General features: G+C 37.7%; 1 protein-coding gene across 2 annotated transcripts in view; it reads left to right on the plus strand.

Annotated features, from left to right (window-relative positions):
* gtpbp2b (GTP binding protein 2b) overlaps window positions 1-22,087 on the plus strand; it is a 33,711-nt gene extending 11,624 nt beyond the window's left edge. The window contains exons 2-12 of one of the 2 annotated variants that reach the window (XM_051919310.1): window positions 1,825-1,851; window positions 2,522-2,706; window positions 5,255-5,363; window positions 5,827-6,024; window positions 8,094-8,268; window positions 9,909-10,128; window positions 10,540-10,648; window positions 13,836-13,894; window positions 15,255-15,426; window positions 17,666-17,830; window positions 20,217-22,087. In XM_051919310.1, coding sequence (XP_051775270.1) covers window positions 1,825-1,851; window positions 2,522-2,706; window positions 5,255-5,363; window positions 5,827-6,024; window positions 8,094-8,268; window positions 9,909-10,128; window positions 10,540-10,648; window positions 13,836-13,894; window positions 15,255-15,426; window positions 17,666-17,830; window positions 20,217-20,390 — 1,593 coding nt within the window. In that variant the 3' untranslated portion in view covers window positions 20,391-22,087. Of the gene's footprint in view, window positions 1-1,824; window positions 1,852-2,521; window positions 2,707-5,254; window positions 5,364-5,826; window positions 6,025-8,093; window positions 8,269-9,908; window positions 10,129-10,512; window positions 10,649-13,835; window positions 13,895-15,254; window positions 15,427-17,665; window positions 17,831-20,216 lie in introns of both variants that reach the window. The other variant, XM_028820196.2, reaches the window with a different exon arrangement.
* The last annotated feature ends 695 nt before the right edge of the window (window positions 22,088-22,782 follow it).

Genomic DNA, 22,782 nt, shown 5'->3' on the forward strand with positions numbered 1-22,782 from the left:
CTGTGGATTTATGTAATGAATTCAGCATTAGCATATTTGCTAATAAATACAAAACTTTGCTCATAAGACTCATGCAAACCTGTAAGAATGAGTTTGTTTAAACTAGCTGGGAACAGATTTAACAAACCTGATTCCTTCATCTATACAATATGGGATGTTGATGTCTAGCAAATAAAAACTAATCATTAAACGGCTTAAATATATACTTGTCACTTTTCTTTTGAATAAATAAGTGAAAGTGCAATTAAGTATGTCCTAGCAAAAAGCAATGAAATTATAGGCTTTAGGTTGTTCTTCGGGTGGTGACATTTTGTTTTTGTTTATGGTGTTGCCTAAGAACTGTCAGCAGTGTAGCCAACTATATTCTTTCTGTGCATGCAAAAAAAAAAAAAAAAGGCACCATAAAAGAAGCAAAAATGATAACCACAGTAAAGTTTCCACTGTGAGCATTGTGACTATGCAAATATGAACTTCAGCCACAGAGAGAAGGCTTCAGGGTTGTCTTTTCTTCAAAGGTGAAAGGCCAAATATCAAGTGTAAAATATAATTGTAGTCTCTTCGGCCTTTCTCTTCTTTGTTCGTTCTTGCATGATTAAAATAACAAAGTAAAGAGAGACAATTTTGGAGCTGAATGTCTTTGGGCAGGTGGATCCCTAGTGGTTAAGTGTTGAGGTATAATGCATAAGTGTGCTGGCTTTGTTCCTGGCACTTACCTTTGGCATGACTCTTAGAAGGTTTCAAACCTGACAATTATAAAAACAACAATGATGATGATGAGAAAAGCATTTACCCTAATAATTCAATTTTAAGACCTACAATTCACCTTAATAGCAGTTTGTTGGTAAAGAGTGAGTTTCATTTAAGGAGTGGCCACTTGAAAATATCATAAAGCCATATTCTGGCACACTGTCCTGGGTTTGTTCTTGCCTTGCACCCTATACTTGCTGGATTATTCTCCTTCCCCCAAGCCAACACCCCAACTCCCAAAAACCCTGGTCTGCATTAATCGGGCTAGAAAATGACACAACAAAACCATGTTCTTTTTTACACAAACAAGTCTAATTTATTACATTGTGCTACACTTTTACAAAATCTGGAGGTATTGCAGTTACATCTAATAACTGAAGTGATGTGTAGGACACACAAGCAGACTTCACACAAGATATCAAGTACACCATGGTGCACAGTAGTGTAATATGGCTTTTTGTCACAAGTTACAAGTTAATTAGTCAGACTATATAACAAGTCTTAATGTGGTTACTAATGTCTTCTGGCTGAGTCCTAAAAGGCAATTGAACTTGACTATAGAGGAAGAAAAAGTTGTAACAAGTTGTCTCTAGTTGAACATAGGAGTGATCATTACCGAGTCTTGAGGGGCAAGTACAGAGGGCACCCAATACCCCCTGCCTGTCCTCCTACCAAGCTAGTGTCCTCCTAGAACCTAACCCCATTTTTCCAATATAATTAATGCTTCCTCAGTATCCACACATGATTTCCATATCTGGATTTTTTTTTTCTTCAGAAATATGACCCCCATGGATTGACTGCATATTTAGGATTTGGTACTATCTGAGGATAAGTGGGGCATAGAATGTATCCTCCACAGATGCTGTGGAAACTACTCTATTTAATAATAGCACAATATAAAATGAAGACATTTAGAAATGTGTCTCTTTTTGATAACAGAAAATTTTTTCATTGGGATTCTTACCTTCTTATACAGTACCTGCAGTCCATACGGGGGATTACGAGAGAGATGTCATAAATTGCCAATTGAATCAATTGGATACTAGTAAATGGTGTGTGTTTTTTGTGTTTTTATAGGCTGAAGAAGGAAACATAGAGTACAAGGTAAACCGTTTTACTACTTCCCCTAAACTCATTTTACTTGCTTTACAAGTAGAGCAAATTTTTGTAAATTGTCATGTTCTTCGCCTTCTATTACAACTCTGGCATAACCTAGACTTGTTTAAGTGCATCAGCATTGCTCCATACATTTACTTATTACTTGGACTTTACCCTTTTCCATACATACTATAGAATATGGAAAATGTCTGGGAACATCCCGATGTATAAATGTGAAAATCCCATTACTTTACAATGTGAATAGCATTCACACATGATATCCCTGACCCCCTATAGCCAGAGACTTCTAAAAGGTACACAGAATGTCTATGAACACCAGCATCACTCTTGCTTTATTAAATGAAGGTAGGATGATGAACATCAATAATCAAATTTGTTTTTTGCACAGTGCTATCACATTATAGAGACTTGGTCAAGATCTAAGTAATACCATGGACAAGAAACTAAAGTAAAATCGAGCCACATAAGAAATATCAAGGACTTGTATGTATTTTTTCAGTTTCCAAAAGTTCTTTAAAGCTTATTTCTTTGAGGCTAGTTGTAGTGTTTTTATCTATTATATGAGTCCCACTGTGTATGTTTGTCTGTTTCTCTTGTATGATATTTACATACGCAGTGTTGCATAATAATTCTTGACTCTTTTTTGGCATTTTAGCTAAAGTTAGTTAACCCTACACAATATCGATTTGAGCATCTGGTGACGCAGATGAAGTGGCGACTTCAGGAGGGCCGTGGAGAGGCAATCTATCAAATTGGCGTGGAGGATAATGGCTTACTTGTAGGCCTTTCTGAAGACGACATGCGAGCATCTCTTAAAACTCTACGCAGAATGGCTGAGAAGTGAGTAAACTGCAACTGTGATTAGCTGCATGTTAGCAAGATGTGTTTTATTTTACTGGCCTTTCAGGAAGTTTTTCACCAAAAACCTTTTTAAGCACCTTCATTTCTAAGTTTTATAGTAATTTAGTCGCAGTGCTTGTTTATGCAAGGTATTATGGTAGTTGAGTGACCACACATCTTTTACTACCTGTAAACAAAGAGCAGTAATGCAGACTATCAGAGAGAGTAAAAACATATTGGCCTTTATATTAAAGAAAATGGAATAATAAATAAAAAAAAAAATCATTGGAGTTGGCCTGTGGAATTGTACAACAGCAAAAAAGGCTACTTTAATAAATTCAGGCCTTTTTATTTTGTCCTTTAGTTGAAACAAACATTGCTTATCTGTGTTTGGACTGTGAGCGAGCTGGTGTTATGTACAGCAGCTAACATTTTCAATTTAAAAAAAAAAAAAAAAAAAAGGAAGAAGAGATGAAGATGAATTTGAAATTTTTGCTTAATAAACAATAGTCTTGTTAGCTTAACGGCAAAATTTCTCAATTTATCTTGTAAACCTTTTAAGCATGTTGTATCTTCTTCATAAACATCTCATGAACATTTGATAGATTTGGGACGTTTTAAAAGAGTTTGAGCTGTGCTTATTATTTGTTTGTGTGTGTCATACAGTTTAAGGTTTGGTAAGAATCTAGTACTACATAATTACAAACATGGATTACCACTTTAATCACATCTCAGGAATAAGGAATGTCTATTGGGGACACAAAAAAAAGCCTGTATAAATACAGTAAATGTGTATTTTAATAGCAAAAAAGTAATAGTGCAATTAATGATTAAAAAGATTAAAACTTAAATGCATGTATATTTACGTTTAAGCAGTGTTTAACTGCCAATATTAATTAATTGAATCAATGTGTGAAATTTTTTTTTTTTTTTTTATGATAAACTTTTTTTTTTTTTAAATTAAACTTTGTTTCAGATAAGTGTTAGACATAAAGTTTTTAATCAATATGTATTTTATTTATTAAAGTATGTATGTTAAGGGAATTTTGCTTATTTTGGTATATTTATTTTACTGAACAATAAGTCTACAGAATTTCATTTTGTTAATAAACAAACAGGTAACACCTGTGGTCTATAGTTTAATTATAAAAATACCAAAGTTAACACTTTAATATAGAACACAAGGATTCTTGATGTCTGGTTATATAGGCGCTTAGTGAAAAAAATTTTTAAAAGAAATGAAAAATCTGTATGGGCCAATCCAGTAACATGGTATCGACCCTAAAAAAAAAAATGTGATCAGCGCATCAGTAGTAGATGATATGTCTTGTGTGACAGTGAAATATTTGCACTATCCCTGTATGACCTTGGTGTGCTTTGTGTTAATTCCTGGCTTGTACTTGTATTTCTGGGATAGGTACTGATCTACCACAACCCTTTATAATGTGACTTCTGTAGAAACTTGTGTATCAGTTTAACATCTCTATATATAAAAAAGTGTCTCATTCATTTATGTGGAGAGGTCAAGGTAGTATCTACAGTATTTACAAGCTTACATAAAGTAGAGAAGAAATATAATTGTATAGTTATGTATGGCTGGACTTTTATTAAAATGCTTTAAATAGTACTTTACTGACACTCTTGACAACTGTTTTCCTGTTGTATTAAAAGAACCAGGAGACTGTATAAAGAAGTGAATGGTGGCTGGGTCTGCCAATCTTTTCCATTGTTTTCTGTACAATACAAGAGCTAGCTTTCCTTAAAAAATTAATCTAGTGCACCTTAGATCTTTCTTGTCTTTCACTTATTATCCAGGTCTGTCCTTCCACTTCTCTACATACTAACTAGGGTCCTTTCAACCATGGATTTTTGGACCCCTAGAAGTCAATGTGTTGACTGTATTAAGAATCGCAATTAATGGTTAACAAACATTGCTACATCCTGTTCACCCTAATTTTTGTGTGTGAGTTTGGAAAATCATGAATTCATTTGCCAGTATTCATTTCTAATTGTAAATATTAAACAAAAAGGTCTACATACTGTTTTTAAAGTATCTTGCTTTTGTATTAGCTGCCAATCAGTTTTCATCATTTAAGAGGTGCTGCTTATACAGTTGCTACCTTCAAAGCCCCTCTCTGTTGCAGAATGAAGAGTCTTTAACTTTTTTTAAGGTGTTTATTGATTGCCATCACCTGTGGAGAATGCTAATCACTTTCTGAGAAAGTGTTATCTTTTGAGTGACTTGTATTGAGTTTGGTGTCATTTACTGCTTACCTTATTTCCTTCCTAAGGTTTGTACTGTCATTCACACAATTGCTTAATTTTCAACTTTTCATCAGCTGTTCAGTATTGTCCATTTTCTGCGTATAATTGTAAAAGTGTCCAATACAAGAAAACACCCCTTCTCCAGGAAATACAAGGCTAAATTCCACGGCTCAATTATTGATCTATTAATTTTTATTGCTATATGTTTTAATGTTCACTGTCTTTTTTTCTATTTTGGCTCAATCTATTGGTATTCTGTATTTCTGTTTTTGTTGGTTTTCAGAGTTGGTGCTGACATCACAGTGTTGCGAGAAAGGGAGGTGGATTATGATTCAGATATACCCAGAAAAATATCGGAGGTTTTGGTACGAAAAGTACCAGATGACCAGCAGGTAAGCTAGTTTGTACAAATGTTTGGTAATAAGTATTATGTTTGAACTTTTGAACTGATGTCAGTGTTAATTAACCAGAGTAAATTGAAATAGTAGTAAATCACAAGAAAAGTGACATCTTTCTGGTTAAGTTGTCACCTCTCACTAATGTCCGACTCCATTAATATAAATTATGCAAAGCCCTGCTCTGGCATAGTAATCAATGCAAAAGCAATCTTGACTTCCAGTCCATACTGATCAGGTGTGCCCAAATGTAAATGGTGTTTCTCATAAGTTTAATAAATCCAGGTTCCTTTTTTGCAGGTTATGTTTGAGTTGGTTATTTGCTAAGCAAATGAAAGTGGGTGGAGGGGAGAGGATACAGAGTTCTTCCTATTTTATAATATACCTATAAAGTTGATACTAAGTATCTTAATTATGCTTGCACATTTAAGGCCTATAATGCGTATTTTTCTTTGTTCAGTTTTTAGACTTGAGGGTGGCCGTTCTTGGCAATGTTGACTCTGGAAAGTCGACTCTTCTTGGTGTACTGACGCAGGGAGAATTGGATAATGGACGGGGACGTGCACGCCTTAATCTGTTCAGACACCTTCATGAAATTCAGTCAGGCAGGACCTCAAGTATCAGCTTTGAGATCCTCGGCTTCAACAGCAAAGGGGAGGTAAAGATGAAAACTGCTGAATATTTAATGCCTCTTTTTTTTTTTTTTTTTTTTTTAATTTTATTATTTATTTATTTTTTTTTTAGGAAATGTCATTAAACAAACAATAAGCAATTTTAATTGGCATGCTTGAAGAATGAAATGACGTAAAATTGCTCTTGCATTAATCTGTATTAGGCATGAACTGGCAGTTGTACACTTTCCCCTTTTCCTACAATTACAATATTTCTGAGATAATTAAAACCTTGTGGTTAAGTAGGGATGCTGGACTTCTGCCTGTAAAATCTGCCCACTTAGTAACAGATTGACTCAGTTAACCTTCCACTTTTTAGAACTATTTGACAGTGTTGTTACTGGTAAGTTACTTGGATAAAATTGTCCTTTGAATATACAACCCAGTTCCAAAAAAAAGGGATGCTGTGTAAAATACAATTAAAAACAGAATGCAATGATTTGCAAATCTCATAAATCCATATGTCATTCACAGTAGAACATAGAAAACATATCATATGTTGAAAGTGAGACATTTTACTATTTAATGAAAAATATTAGCTCATTTTGAATTTAATGGCAGGCAGCACATCTCAATATTTGGGACGGGGGCAACAAAAGGCTTCAAAAGTAAGTGGTACTAAAAAGAAACAGCTGGAGGAACATATCGCAACTAATTAGGTTAATTTGCAACAGGTAAGTACCATCATTGGGTATAAAAGGAGCATCTTAGATAGGCAGAGGTTCACCAGTCTGTTTCACAATTTGTAGACACTTGTTTTTTGCAATGTCAGAATAATGTTCCTCAATTGCGAAGACTTTGAACATCTGATCATCTACAGTACATATCATCAAAAAATTACGAGAATCTAGAAATCTCTGTGCACAAGTGACAAGGCCGAAAATCAATATTGGATGCCCACTATCTTCGGGCCCTCAAGTGCCACTGCATTAAAACCAGGCCTGATTCTGATGGAAACCACTGCATGGGCTCAGGAACACTTCCAGAAATTGTGGTCTGTGAACACAGTTTGCCATTCCTTGCACAAATGCAGGTTAAATCTCTATCATGCAAAGAAGAAGCCATATGTGAACATGATCCAGAAACACTGCCATCTTCTCTGAGCCAAAGCTCTTTTAAAATGGACTGAGGCAAAGTGGAAAACTGTTCTGTGGTCAGACGAATCAGAATTTGAAATTCTTTTTGGAACACATGGACACTGCATCCTCCGGACTAAAGGTGACGGATGGTCTCTCTCCTCTTATCAGTGCTATGACTGTGTTTTAATTTACATGATTTTGATCTTCACAGCGACACCTTTTTACAAAATCCGAAGACCTCACATAATTGTAGTTCTGAAGTAATTAATGTGCTATTTAATTACAATATTTAACATAACGGAAATTAGCCTTTACTACGTCATAATTTACTGTTATTTACACTGAAGTGGAAATGGGGTGCTTTGTATTATTGTAGTATTGTAGAGTAAGCGCTGAACGCTGCAATGGCTGGATTCGCTGCTCTTTACAGGGTTCGTTGAGTGGCTCGCTGTATTTAAAAGAACTGCTTGCCTTTTGACGCACTAGTTAAAAAAGCCCATGAAACTGTGCAGAGTTGCTCACAGTACGATGGTAAAAAGATCAAAGTCGTGTGAATTAAAAACTTTTGAAGTGAGAAGTATTCAATCGATCAAGGTGGCACTACAGCTATAAAGCACCAAGAATTGTGGGAAATTAAGGTGCAAAGCCCTGCCTATTGACGCATGTTGTTTTCATGTTGAGAATTTCAAAAATGAAAGTGCAAAATTGGAAATGCGTTTTACTTTTCATTTTTTGTAGCTTCATTGCTTTTTAGTCTGAAAAATGAAGTGGAAAATGGGGTTATTTAATTTCATTTTTAATTTTTGTAGCATTCTTGCATATTGAAAATGAAATCGCAGATGTGGCTAGTTCATTTTAATCTGACTTTTTGCAGCATTCTTCCACATAGACTTTGAATATTAAATAGCAAATGAGGATATTTCACTTTAATTTTAATGTTTGCAGGCTTGCATTAATCATCTTCTTTCTACTATTAGGTAGTCAACTATAGCGAGTCAAGAACTGCAGAAGAGATCTGTGAAAGTGCTTCCAAGATGATCACTTTTATCGACCTGGCCGGACATCACAAGTACCTAAAAACTACCATTTTTGGCCTCACCAGTTACTGCCCAGACTTTGCTATGCTGGTTGTTGGAGCAAACACAGGCATAGGTAAGGCTGCGCTTATTAAGACATCTATCATGCAGTTTCTTTGTGCCTCCTGTCATTTTCTTAATTTCATTTTGTAATGTTTCTCACTCCAAAGGTGGCAAACCGAGTTGTCCCGGAGATTAGGCCCATTTCATTCAGCCAGTACATGTGGAGCTGTTAGTCTTTCCTCTGTTTCCAGCTCAAATCCATTTCCCCAGAGCAATAGCAAAAAATCAACAGATGTAATTTATCATAGAGAATTCATGTGTAATAAGTACAAAACATTTAGATAGATACTTTATTAATCCCAAGGGGAAATTCACAACAAAACACATTTGCAACAAACCATAATAAATAATTCAGAAATATATAAATAGCTCTATACAAAGTCAGTACAAATGGTCTTGTTAATGTTTTTTGAGAGTCCTTTGTGTTACATGGAAATGAAAATGCTGCTTTCATTGTGTCAGTGTGTCTCTGCCCTTGGGTAAATTGTTTACCCCTGTTGGGCTTCAGTAGCACTTCTTACGAGGCGATGTCGGCAGCAAAGCTCTGGGGAAAAAAGTCTTAGATTACTAAGTGTATAACCTGGGTAGTACTGTAGCATCTCTTCTTCCGTGGCTCTGATCACAAAGGTATTAATGATGACCCTGACTGTTCACCAAACTCCAAAACTATCTCTTGCATGTATTTCATTAGCACATACTTTTATATGGAGCTTTAGTTACAATTGTGTGTCTTGTTCTAGATATCTATAATTCTCGGGTGGTCGTTTCATTCTGTATCTGTCCACACTCAAATGTTTGTGCCAGATTTCAGTTGAAAAGATTTAGGAAGGCAGTTGTTTGTTGGACTTATGTCTATTCAAATTTTAATTCCTAATCGGCCTGTCCCCAACCATACTGCACTGTGTGTAATGCATCATGATGTGCTGCTGTGAAATGGACTTCACCAAATAAACTTGGGCTGGCCATTGACAGAAATCTATAATTTTCCAAATCATCTTCATTTAATTTGTAGGCACAGTATGTTTTTCAAATCCGTATGTATTCTTTATCTGTTGTTGTACTTTCTAGCAAATATAAGTAAGAGCCACTTGGGTCTCGTACAGGCAGTTTTTAATTTTTTATTTTTTCCGCCTTTTCTGAACTTGGTTTCTGGGGGTTGAGGTCAGTGAATTTCAAGGCTTTTCCTGGTAAGACTCTATGCCGGACTGTGTTACTATAGTCCTTTACAGGATGCACTCACACAGCCACTTAACGAATAGTCATTGATTCAATAGGCACCACTTTTTGATAATGGCAGTAACAATTTGTCTTTCTATAGTTGAAAGATGCTTTTAGAATGGGCAGCTTACAATGTATTAGATTAGGTTTTTTTTTTTTTTATATACTTTACAGTAGACAGATCACACCACATATCAAGTGGCATAGCTAAGACTTTATCAGTTGCTGCAGATTGCTGTGTACACATTTGTAAACAGTGTTTTGTGTCATGACATTTGATTTACTTTTCCATGTATAGATAAGCTCTCATTGATATCTTTACAATGCCATTTATGCAGTTTAATCAACCATTAAGAAACACCAGTCAGTTTTTTGTCAGGTTTATTTTCTGTCTGGCCTACAAAGAGTTTATATCTCCATCTTGTTTTCCTCCAGCTGGCACAACACGAGAGCACTTGGGTTTGGCCATGGCTCTTAAGGTGCCCATCTTCATTGTGGTCAGCAAGGTGGACCTGTGCAGCAAGAGCACCACAGAGCGCACAGTTAAGCAGCTAGAGAGGATTCTGAAGCAGCCGGGCTGTAATAAGGTGCCAATGGTGGTGGATAATGCTGATGATGCAGTCACTGCTGCCCAGCAGTTTGCTCAGTCGCCCAGGTAAGGAAATGACCAGTAAATCATCTGCAAGCCATTTGCCAGGGGCCTCTTCAGTTTATATAAATTATGCCTTTCCATTACTTTTACTTTGTAGTAATATTTGCTCACTTGGGCAAATGTGGAATAGCCTTTGCATTTATTATTCTATGAGGTAAGAGGAGTCTACAGAAATGGAAGTTTGCTATTATATATCGACTGAGCAAACTGAAGGCCTTCTTGCCTCTTGTAGTGAAACACTGAGCACTTTCAAGATCTTAGTCAGTGTTAATTATATAAAGTGCCATTCACAGCACACACCACCTCAAGGTGGTTAAGGCACTTTTGATATTTGAGTCTCACCCTTTTAATAATGCTCGGCTGCTTAAGTATATCCTATCTTTGCAGCATCACTCCCATCTTCACACTGTCTAGTGTTTCTGGGGAAAACTTAGATTTGCTAAAGGTCTTCTTCAACATCCTGCCACCCCTGAGCAACAGCAAAGAACAGGAGGAGCTCATGCAGCAACTCACCGAGTTTCAGGTCAGTCTGAATTAGCAGGTTATTTACTTGGGGTCACAGCCAACCTTAACCCCATTTTAGACTGAGCTGTGTTGTCCATCTGTACACACTTGATGACCGTGACTTTTTACGGAAAAAAGTGATCAAAGTTTTTAATTCTATATTTGCCAAATGACTTGTAAAAGAAAATACATATATGGATGGTGCAGTCCAATTTAACTTAACTTTCTACAGGTCGGCTTTTATTATAGACATTTTAAAATAAGAAGTATAAAATAGCTTAGAATGCAACTTTGAAAGAAGAGAGTTTTGCTTGCATCTATTTTTGCTGAGCTTCCTGTAAGCTCTGCTGTCTGTTTCAAATAAGGACATCTCAGATGAGAACCAGTTTTTAAAGGAAGAACAATTTTCTTTTGTCATTGTATGAAGTCTTATAGAGTCATGGAACCATAATCTGTTTATTTTATTGTCTTGAGATAACCCCCGGCAATAAACTTTTTACTTTGTGGTGCTCATAAAGTTCTTAACAGTAGACTTATATTTGTACTATTAATTAACCATAAAAGGATGTACTAAAAGTCAATCAAAGGACACTGTAATACATGTAAATAGTACATAGGCTAATTCACTACTCTAAATAAGCCTAACACGCAATATTTTGGATGTGGGAAGAAAGCCCTTTTGAGCTATCATGCAACTTCACACTGATAGTACTGGCTAGGAATCAAGCATCAATTCCCAGAATAACAATAATAACCTTTTTTTTTTTTTTTTTTAGTGGTATGGGTGCTGAAAATAGGTTGCCATTGTAGTCTCCTGTTCAAATCTTCCCCTCAGTCCTAATAATTTTGAGAATGTAGTTTTGAGTAAGCTATAGATAAGGGAGACCTTTAACAAGTGTGTTCATTCGCCCCAAAATTCCACTTCTGTACACCAGTCAGCCACAACATTAAAACCAGTAGCAGGTAATGATCTCGTTACAATGGCACCTGTTGAGGGATGGGATATTTAAGGCAGCAGGTGAACAAACAATCCTTGAAGGTGATATGTTGGACACAGGAAAAATGGGCAATCATAAGAATCTGAGTGACTTTGACAAGAGACAAATTGTGATAGATAACGACTGAGTCAGAGCATCTCCAAAATGGCAGGTTTGGCGAGGTGTATCCCGTATGCAGTGGTTAGTAACTACCTAATGTTTTCTATGGTAGGACAACTAGTGAACCAATAACAGTCATGGCTGACCAAGGCTCATTGATGGGTGTTGGGATTGAAGGCTTGCCCATCTAGTCTGATCCCACAGAAGAGCTACTGTAGCACAAAATGTTCAAAAAGTTGATGATGACCATGAGAGAGATGTGTCAGAACACACAGTGCAACGCAGCTTGCTGTGTATAAGGCTGCATTAGCCACAGGCTGGTGTACCCATGCTGACCCCTGTGCACCACCAAAAGCATGAATCACATTTTCGTTGAGATCATGTGGATGGCCGGGTATGTGTGCATAATTGACCAAGGGCTGAGATGGCAATAGGATGCACTAGGGGAAGAAGACAAACCAGTGGAGGCAATGTGATGCTCTGAACAATGTTCTGCTAGGAAATTTCAGATCCTGGTATTCATGTTAATGTTAATGTTAAAGATTTTTGCACACCATGTATTTCCTTGATGGCAGTGGCCTCTTTCAGCAGGATAATGTGCCTTGTCACACTGTAAAAAATTGATCAGAAATGATTTGAGGAACCATGGCCAAGAATTCCCTAAATCTCAATCCAATCGAGAATCTGTGGGATGTGCTGGAAAAACAAGTCCAATTCATGGAGGCCCAACTTCGTAACTTACAGGACTTAAAGGATCTGCTGCTAATGTCTTGGTGCCAGATACCACAGGACATCTTCAGAGCTGCTTTGGCTGCATGAGAGTGACCTACACATAATTAGGGAGGCGTTTTAATGTTGTGGCCGATTGGTGTATGTATTTTTTAACTCAAAGGTGTAAGCTGAAGCTTTCCTTTATACACATCTTAAAACAAACTAACTGTTTTTCATCTTTCAGTGATGTCTCTCTTCAGTTATGTGTAGTTAGTTATTACTTTAAAATCACAATGGTGCACAACCTTAAATGTAGCACATTTATTACACTTGTTACTACTGTTTTTTATTAGTTGTTAATATTTATTACTATCTGTTTGTATACCCATCTATCCATCCTCTTCCGCTTATCCGAGGTCGGGTCACGGGGGCAGCAGCTTGAGCAGAGATGCCCAGACTTCCCTTTCCCCAGCCACTTCTTCTAGCTCTTCCGGGAGAATCCCAAGGCGTTCCCAGGCCAGTCGAGAGACATAGTCCCTCCAGCGTGTCCTGGGTCTTCCCCGGGGCCTCCTCCCGGTTGGATGTGCCTGGAACACCTCACCAGGGAGGTGTCCAGGAGGCATCCTGATCAGATGCCCGAGCCACCTCATCTGACTCCTGTCGATGCGGAGGAGCAGCAGCTCTACTCTGAGCCCCTCCCAGATGACTGAGCTTCTCACCCTATCTTTAAGGGAGAGCCCAGACACCCTGCGGAGGAAACTCATTTCAGCCGCTTGTATTCGCGATCTCGTTCTTTCGGTCACTACCCATAGCTCATGACCATAGGTGAGGGTAGGAACATAGATCGACTGGTAAATTGAGAGCTTCGCCTTGTGGCTCAGCTCCTTTTTCACCACGACAGACCGATGCAGAGCCCGCATTACTGCGGATGCCGCACCAATCCGCCTGTCGATCTCACGCTCCATTCTTCCCTCACTCGTGAACAAGACCCCGAGATACTTGAACTCCTCCACTTGGGGCAGGATCTCGCTACCAACCCTGAAATACCATGTTTGTATACCTATTTTTTTTATTTTATCTCTTTATAGTACACTATAGTTGTTTGCCTGTCTTACACTGGTTCTGTGTTTATGTATATATTGCCCCATGCTCCTATTATTTTGTGCCACTGTATGTGGCAATACTGCAAATGTATGATACGACAATTGAGCCACTTGACTTGTCTAACTGAATTGAAATGGGATCCACGCAGAGCAGAGGCAGTCTTGTTTTAATGGCTGTGATAGGTCACTTGTACACAAAATAAACTCGATCAATGGGGTATTTACAGTAGAAAGTTTCAACTTTTTTTATTAAAAAGAGACTATTAATAATTTGTGTGGGTGTAATTTTTCATAGGTTGATGAAATCTACACCGTACCAGATGTTGGGACCGTTGTTGGTGGAACTCTCTACAGGTCAGTAATGTCTTGAAACTGCAGGTCACTTTTTATAATGTTGAGAGGGGGCTGGCAATGGCACTTACTGAGGGAAATGAAAATGTTCAAGTCCTTGTCAGTAGAAAAAGAAAGCGGAACACACCATGAATTGGACCTCTAACCATTAAGTCACATTTGGATCTCGGTCCTAAGTTGGTGTCACTTCCCCTGCTGTCTAGTACATTGTGCTTTATTGATCACAAATATTTTAGAATAAGGTTTGCTTGTAGCACTGTTAATGGCATACAGTAGTTTACAAAGCAAAAAGAAGATGATTAGAGCCTAAAACTGAAAAGTTGTAATTAGAAAGCAGGAATAACAGCTGTAGGCTTCATATAAAGGACAATGGGATCCAAAGTGGCCATACTACAAAATGAGCATTAACCAAGAGCTACAGAGCTGGCTTAAGGACACAAAGAATGTCTGAGGCTTCATCCACACTGCTATGAGACATTCGTCTCCATTTTCTCATTTTGTCCACACCCATTCTGGCATTTTTAACACTTGAGAGTGGAACTTTAATTGTGCTCTGATTTGTTCGTGCCGATTACGTAGCCCTTCCCTGACTAGATCTTGCTTATTACAATATTTCATTCCACAGAAGAAAACCACATTCCAATATAGTTGACATAGAGTTTGCTATAGTTTAGCAATAAATCCGGTGGTATGACCGTCCACTCAAGGATTGTTCCTCTGATATACAAATGCCTACTGTAGTAAATGTCTACACCATTTGTATTTTTAGTCATTTTATTGTGGATGTAGATACTTCCATAAACAATCTGAAAAGCTAGTGTGGCTCAAGATTGTTTTCATTTAAAAACTTTAGTATTGTGGACGTAGCCTTGGTCATCATACAGGTTTATATTGGGCAGCCACCATAGACTGTCAGGTTTGTGACTTACTACCAGAGTTTTACATAAGGGTGCCAGCAATCCAGTGTGGTTTTTAGTTTATTTTTGTTCCAGAAATTTCTGTCCAATTCTTCTCTGTTTAGAATTCTAAGGAATGAAACTGACCAGACCTCAGTACAAATGAAGAGCTCTCTTAGTTTTCCTTTCTATTCTCCGAGTAGAAGTCTCTTCTACCATATTTCTGTTTTAATTTTCAGAGTATTGTGTTAAAACAGGTTTTCCTCTCACATCCCCAAAGACTTGAATGTTAGGTTAACTGGCACTGGCATGCTGTTCAGGACTTATCTTCTTTCCAGTGCTGCTCGACTAGGCAACGGTTAACAGCGGCCAAAGCAGCTTTGAGAATATTGCGTCACATTGAAGGCGCTTTTTTTTCCCCCCAATTTCTTTTAGCTACTTTTTTTTTTTTCCTTTTTCCTACTCAGTGGGATCTGCCGAGAGGGAGAACAGCTTGTTGTTGGCCCAACTGATGATGGAAAATTCCTGGGATTGAAAGTTTGCAGCATTCAGCGGAACCGCTCAGCCTGCAGGGTTCTACGAGCTAGACAGGCCGCCACCCTCGCCCTGGGAAATTTTGACAGATCACTCCTCAGGAAGGTCAGATTCTTCAACCCATAACTGAGACTTTAAAGATTGTTGATAATATTTGTGTATTTTTTCCCTCTTTATCCATTAAAAATAGAATTTTTGCAGTTTTGTTTTGAACATTTTAGTGAAAAACCACAAAAAAAAGAGACATTTATGATTTTGTCAGATGCACAAATTATACATTTAAAACTACTCTGTTCACACTGCTTCATTAGATTCAAACTGCATTTTATTATAATGGCTCTTTTACCATAATAAAAGAATGATGCAGAGAGAGATGAGAAATGGATTTCTTGATAAATGCCAACTTTGCTTTTGAGAACATTTTCCTACTCTGTTGGGGCCAGATGTGATTTTTGAACAAGAACAAACTGTACATTTGAGGACAGCTAAATAAAAAGTTTATTGTGAATAGCAGTGAAATCTATCTCTGAAAAGGCTCTACGCTACTCGGTGTTAAAACTGCAGATATATTCTGGCATAGCGCCTTTGCATTTCTAATTAGACAGTAATGTTCACTTGTTTATTTGTTTAAATGTGCAGTCTGCTGGAATGGTGTCAATGTAATTAGGCACATTTACTAATTTGGGGGGGTGTTTTGAGTGAATTTTTTATATCCAGTAGGTCTTCATTATCAGCTCTCTTATCGACTGTCCTTTTAATCTCCTTTTGACAGGACATGACACACTGTTTATTTAGAATGCATATTTTTACAAATAGCTGCCAATTTTTATAATCGTAAATCAAATAAGACACTGTCCTCAAAAATAAACCATTGAGAATCTTTTCCCTTGCAAAAGGTCATGTTTATATTTAACACATGCAGTGTGCTCTCCGCAGATACAACAGAAATATTGAATTGGGGCCTTTTTAGAATACGTTTTGGCTGTAGACAGTTTATCATAATCCGATGCTTACTCTCTGTCAGATCAGGTTAGCAAGAGCACGTCAGATCTTTACAGTTCAGAAACACTGGCCCAATATTCTGAGCGCCACCTCCATGAAGCGCTGGATTGGTTTAAAAACATGACTGTCGGTGAGCTTTCTAATTGTTCTCACCCAGTTTCAAGCAAAACTCTCTCCATATTACATGTCTGGCTCTGCAAGGCTGATCGTTTCTTGAATAAAATTTAGCACATTTTCCAGTAAGCAATGAAATTAAGTGATTTCTGTCCTTAGCTCATTATCGCATGCCTGGATTAGCAGGTTCCAAAGGCTTCAGGTTCATTTTAGTGTATGAGTGAAATTCCCCATTTTTGCTGTCTTTCCTTTTAGGTTTCCTCTTGCATGCAAGATAAAAAGAACTGGGCCAGTGGGTGATAAGAAAATGTCAGTGTGTAGTGATTAAAATGGAGAGTTATCTCCTTTTGTGGGTAGGCTTGTGCCTTTTGGCCAACACTAACATGGTAGGCTTTAGTTCCTAGTAACCTTAGAAAATTGGGGGGTTGTGGGATCTAAAGCAGTTATCATAAAAGTGAACACAAGGACCAGCAGTGCCAGAATTGTCTCCAGGCCCCTATAGTCCTAAATTACATTTAAGTGGGATTGAATATAAGTCTATCTCTGGAAGACATCATTTACTAGAAGAAATGTCAATAAGCTCACTTTATTTTGAAGGTTAACACTAAACTGTTCCCATGCACATCACCTTTTGTTTAAAAAAAGACATTAGTAAGATTTGGGTCAAGTGATGGTCTACCAAGCAGGATGCATCTGACTAATTGTATTGCTCTTCAGTCCATTTCACCCCACCACAGTGTTATCATATTGGTTGTTTGATTTCATCAGGTGAGCAATACATCAATTAAAATACTAGGAATCATAACTGCCATTAGCAACATAAAGGACCCAACATTAACCCACCCACCACTATTTGAGCAATATTTGAAGCCACAATTCTTGTTTTTATTAGAATTAATGGAAATTGTTTGGTGATTTATTGTTGATTTGGTTTTTAAAGCAGGAGGTTTCATCAGTGTTGGGACTGAAAAAGCTGTCGTCAGTTACATGAAAGATGCGGTTTGTTATCAATGCCATACAATTTTTATATTTATGGTAGATGTAAATTTTCTTGCTGGTAAGCATACAGGGTCACAGGGAGACTAAACAACAGTTCACCTCTGAGCATACTTATCAGCTCCAGGCCAGCTTACTGTCAGTAATTCATGGGGTACTGCACTGAATAAAGCAGGATCAGAAAGTCAGTGGATACTAAATTAACATTTTTTCCTGCATTTATAAATAACAGGGAATGGTGATGGTGAGCCCAGAGATGAAACCAACCATATGCTGGATGTTTGAAGCAGAGATTGTACTTCTGTTCCATGCCAAAACTTTCCGGAAAGGTTTCCAAGTCACTGTCCATGTCGGGAATGTCCGGCAAACCGCAATCGTTGAGTACTTGCACGGGAAGGTGAGTAAAAACCGACTGGATTAAGACTTATTTAGCTTCATCATTTAACCAAAAAAAAATAAGGATCAGGGAAGCATCCTCACAGGTGGTGCAGTGGTAGTGCTGCTGCTTTGCAGTAAGGAGACTGTGGAAGATTGTGGGTTCGATTCCCGGTTCCGCCCTGTGTGGATAGCGCTTTGAGTACTGAGAAAAGCGCTATATAAATGTAATGAATTATTTTATTATTATTATGTTTTGATAATCACAGGTATAACTTAAAAGATAAGTAAGTTATTTCTGTACAACCATGGTGTATATTAATTTGTCACATGAAACTGCTTTCTAAACTGAAGAATATTGTATCCATTTTAATAAACAAGTAGCTAAATGGTATCGGGATCCCAATATGTAAAAAAGCTTTAAAACTTAGAATAATTCCAATTATCAAGCCACATCTTGGGAGTTTTGATTTAGACATGTGCAGAGGAGAGATGCTGGGTATATTGGAAAAAGGATGCTAAGGATAGAGCTGCCAGGTAAGAGGAAGGTGATGGGTGTAACAGAACAAGATGCAGGAGACAGAAAGATAGGGATCGCCACATCAGATCATCTTCATCCATAACGGGAGCAGCCAAAAGAAGAAGAAGAATCCACGTCTTGGGAGTACATGCATATGGCAAAACCATGCATCCATGTCTTTTTAAGAAAGTAAAAAAAAAAAAAACGCCTATAAGATTCGGCCATTTTAAAAGAAGTCCAGCTGTGCACTTCATTTTGCTCCTCCTCTTCCCAATAATCGAATATAGTGTGACGATTAGAGGGAGGTTGTCATAACTCCACCGATGATACCTGCTGTGAGCAGACTAAGGGAGCAAGAAACATACTGTATCTTTATCTCAAGAAAATAGTACCAAGAGTCTGTGATAAAATGTGGAAGGCCCCCCCCCCCCCCTTTTTATTTTTTATTTTGTATAATATAATAACTTTCTCGTATACACAGTATAGAGAAACCATAGGAATTGGGGGAAAAAATCGACCTCAAGATTGTGGTGAATCTTGACGTTTTTAGACCTTTCTGAATCCAAAAAATACCATTTTTGAAATTGTCTGTGTGTAAACACAGTATCTCAAACACTTTGGCCTCAGTCAATGAGATTTTGTACACCTGCTTTATATCAAAAATAAGGAATCCTATCAAATTTTGGGCCACTTCTGGCATCCGGAAGTGGTACTTTAACTAAATACTTTCACAAATTTTCAAGTAAACTATGGTTATAATTCCAGATAGATGATCAAATTTTCTGTAGCTATGTATAATGATAAATTGCAAACAGATATGATATTTGAGAAAAATTACTCAACCAGAAGTATTTTATTTAAACAATCATGGAAATATAAATGTGTACGTGATATTAAAAACGATTCAATATAACGCATATCCTTTCAATAACTTACCAAATTCATTTTAATTTACACATCACCAGTTTAACAATAACATGTAAACACTGAACATGCCATGCTATGTCCCCATCGTCTTCCTGGTAATACATTTAATTTTATGCTTTTTTTTTTTTCTTAATTTCATACCCTCATCAGTAATGTAGCTAAATGCAGTTTTACGTAGAGCAATTTATTGCAACAAATATTATATAATACTAACACTTTTTCTATGTGTTCAGGTGATAACTCTGTTTTCTTTGCATATAATCGAGGTAACGCATATATAATCATGAAAAAATTCCACCACCGTTTTTGACCTAAGTGCGAAAATATTTTAATATAAAGTTTGATTATAAATAAAGATAAATGATTGTGTATTGTCCACATTGGGGCCCTTATTATCTCAATTATAAAATAGAGTTCTGTTGAATTTTCGTGGTAACTATCGAGCACCAAACTGTGGCCAGAGTACAAAACTATGAAGAGCAAGTGGCATGTCGCTAAAGGATCATTTCTGCATTCACACTTGTCCTTCTTCTCTACTAATGTTGGTGCAGCCATGAGAAAGCGGTTATCAGGCCAAGGGGAGTTCATCAATGCTTGCTGACAATTGTGGTACTGTAACGAGAAGCATCAGATGTGGAAATTGGCAGCAAAACATTTTTAGCTGAACTGAACTATTGCAATTATTAAGAGAATCACTAAAAGTTAATTTCATGCTTCTTGTAAATTCTTAAGTGTTGCAGTTGATCGAAATATGTGTTTTCAGCTTAAAGATGTGTATTATAATCAACATTTTGGGGTGGAGTTGTTGTCCAGTGTAATTTGACAGTTTTTCACAAACACCCCTCACTATATCGGGTGGAGCAGCACACTGGACCCTCACTGGATTGGTCTGGCAGTTGAACAGAATGCCCCCCCCCAGTGGTCAAGTTAAATTTGTGACATTCTCTGTCCTTGCTTACAGGATGAATTGCGAACAGGTGAGAAGGCAGTGGTGCGGTTCAAGTTCATTAAACACCCTGAGTATTTGAAAGTTGGAGCCAAGCTACTGTTCCGGGAAGGAGTTACTAAAGGGATCGGACACGTTACAAACCTGCATCCAGTGTTGATAAATCAGAATCATTCTTTAGAAGAGTGAAGGCCATACCAGCTTATCAGTATGAAACACTCTGGATTCAGCGTCAAGGAGGACAATGAGGGTCCCGCTTTCGCAGCGCATCTCCCTAATTGTTTGCTTTCTTGACAATTTATGGGGTCAGGCTGTGGTGTGTCTTTATATTTGCTGCTCAATTTAAAGAAAAAAATAGATTTGTAATGCCCCCCCCCCCCCCCTTATTTTTATATTCCTGTTTTTAAATAAGGTCACATTTTAAGGAGCTTTTCTTTTATTTCTAAGTTTTAAATTTGAACAAACTAAGCAACCAAAGTCGGAGAGAGCCTTGCATCCTCCAGACTTGGGCCATTTGGTGGTTCTTGTTTTGCAGCCCTTCCATCCCCGTTCTCCTTTTCAAATCAAGGCCAGCATTGTCACTCCCATGCGTTCTTATATTAGCTGAAAAGTCTGGAGTTGAGCAGAGAGGGAGAAGTAAAATTATAATCGGTCCAATAGCAGTATTGAGGCACGTAGCTGTTCCACTCACCTGGGTACCACTTGAACTATGGCTGCACTGAACGATTTCATTTGCAGCTTGTCTTGACATCGCTGCTTATTCATTTCAGGCTTGTAATCAGTGACATCTATAAAAGAGTAAAACATAGACTTTCAACTACACACAGTATATCTACATATTTTTTAATCATGCATATTTCAGTTCTTTTAAATTGCAAAACTGTAGAGTAGGTTGTCTTATAAAATGCATTTTAGAAAGATGTTTCTCAGCAGTTCAGTTGAAGGAGAATAATCAAGTGGCAAATATACTGCAACCGTAAAGAGACGGGGGGTAAAAAACCAAAGCGGAGTTTCCTGAGAGGGCCACCTTAGTCAAACCCAGTTAGCCAGGACTTCAAGAATCGGACTTGTTCTCCTTTCTTCATTCACAAACTAAATTGGCAGAAATACAAAAGCATTAAATGGGGCATTTTTGCAGATCTGCCCCTCTAATTTTAGTTCATTCTAGCAAGACAGCAAAACACTTCGAGAGTACAGCACTGACTTAAATCGTAGCGAGTCACAATGTCAACTCCAGTTAGTCACTGTGGTAGGAGTGCATTGTCTTAAATGGTGCTATTCTTCTACAAACGTCACTTGCATGTAAAAAGTTGAACCATTTGGGTTTAAAACTGGTTGGGTTTTTTGTTTTTTAATAGAATCTGGATGTTCATTTTTTCACTCTTTTGTATAAATTGTGAAATCTTGGTTGCATGTCTGTCTCTCCTCTAGTCCGGCTTCAAAAGTCATTCACTGGGTTTTCAGCAGTCCCACCCTGTTGTGTAAAAGTTGCTAACTATAAAACAACCGTCAGCTGATGCCAGTTTTCTGCGCTCACTTGAGAAGTTGTTTCCACTGTGTGGATGAGAAAAGGATCAGACGCTTCAGTTGAGTAGTTGGAGCTGAAGGCAAATCATCAGTGGCCTCGGTTAGCAGAACGCATTTGCTAACCCGCCACATTGCTGTTTTAAACGGTCTGTACAGACGGCAGCCATCTTCTAATTAAGTACAAGTAAAAGTCCGAGAGACACTGGCATTGCTTGTTTGAAGTATAAATCCTTCCATCCTAATTCCAAGGTGATCCGCGGTCACGTTATTTGATGTTGCCTTTGAAAATGAACACCAGTTTATGTACAAATGAGTTGTGTATATATAATGTACATAATAAATTTTTATTCATCTTCTTCTGTGTGTCTCAATTTTCCTGAATAAAACTAGATGGTCATTTAACAGTTTTGTCTCCCAAGTTCAGTAAACCTGACAAACGAATGCTGTATTAAATGATGTGGAGTCGAGTAAGAAAAGAAGCAGCACTGCCTTCCTTGGAATTCGATCCTGACCAACATACATGGATGACAGACGTGTGCCAACCCCCCAGCTTCCAGCAGCCCCCTCCATGGCTACAAAGCAAGATAGCCGGCACATTTAACCAAAGCACAAGGCACGTCTGAAAGTGCGACACCGTTGTTTGACATTCAGATCTCTTATCAACAGTTTTATTACAGATGCCTGTTGACATTTTCAGTAGAATAAAAGGGCAGGCTGATGCAACACAGGAACTTTATGAGTAACACGGCCGAAGCAGTCTGACCGCGTCTATAAAGCTCTCACTTATGAAGCCTTTCATGGATGTTAGGTGCGTTTCTGTCGGAGAAGGAAATGGACTCTAAACCCAGGATGCCAGCCTAATCCAGCCCTTCAAATGAATAAGTGACGGTGGGTATGTACCTTGGTATCCGTCAATAAGGGCGCGCACATAAAGGCGACCTTCAAAAAATTTTATTTACTTATAGGTAATGCCAGTAAGGCACATTACCACACAAGGACAATTAATTTAATTCGCTCCGAAGGTCATCCTTTTGAAGCGCTCCTTTATTTGCGC

Source organism: Erpetoichthys calabaricus, chromosome 15 (assembly GCF_900747795.2).
Source record: "Erpetoichthys calabaricus chromosome 15, fErpCal1.3, whole genome shotgun sequence".
Taxonomy (NCBI): Eukaryota; Metazoa; Chordata; class Cladistia; order Polypteriformes; family Polypteridae; genus Erpetoichthys; species Erpetoichthys calabaricus.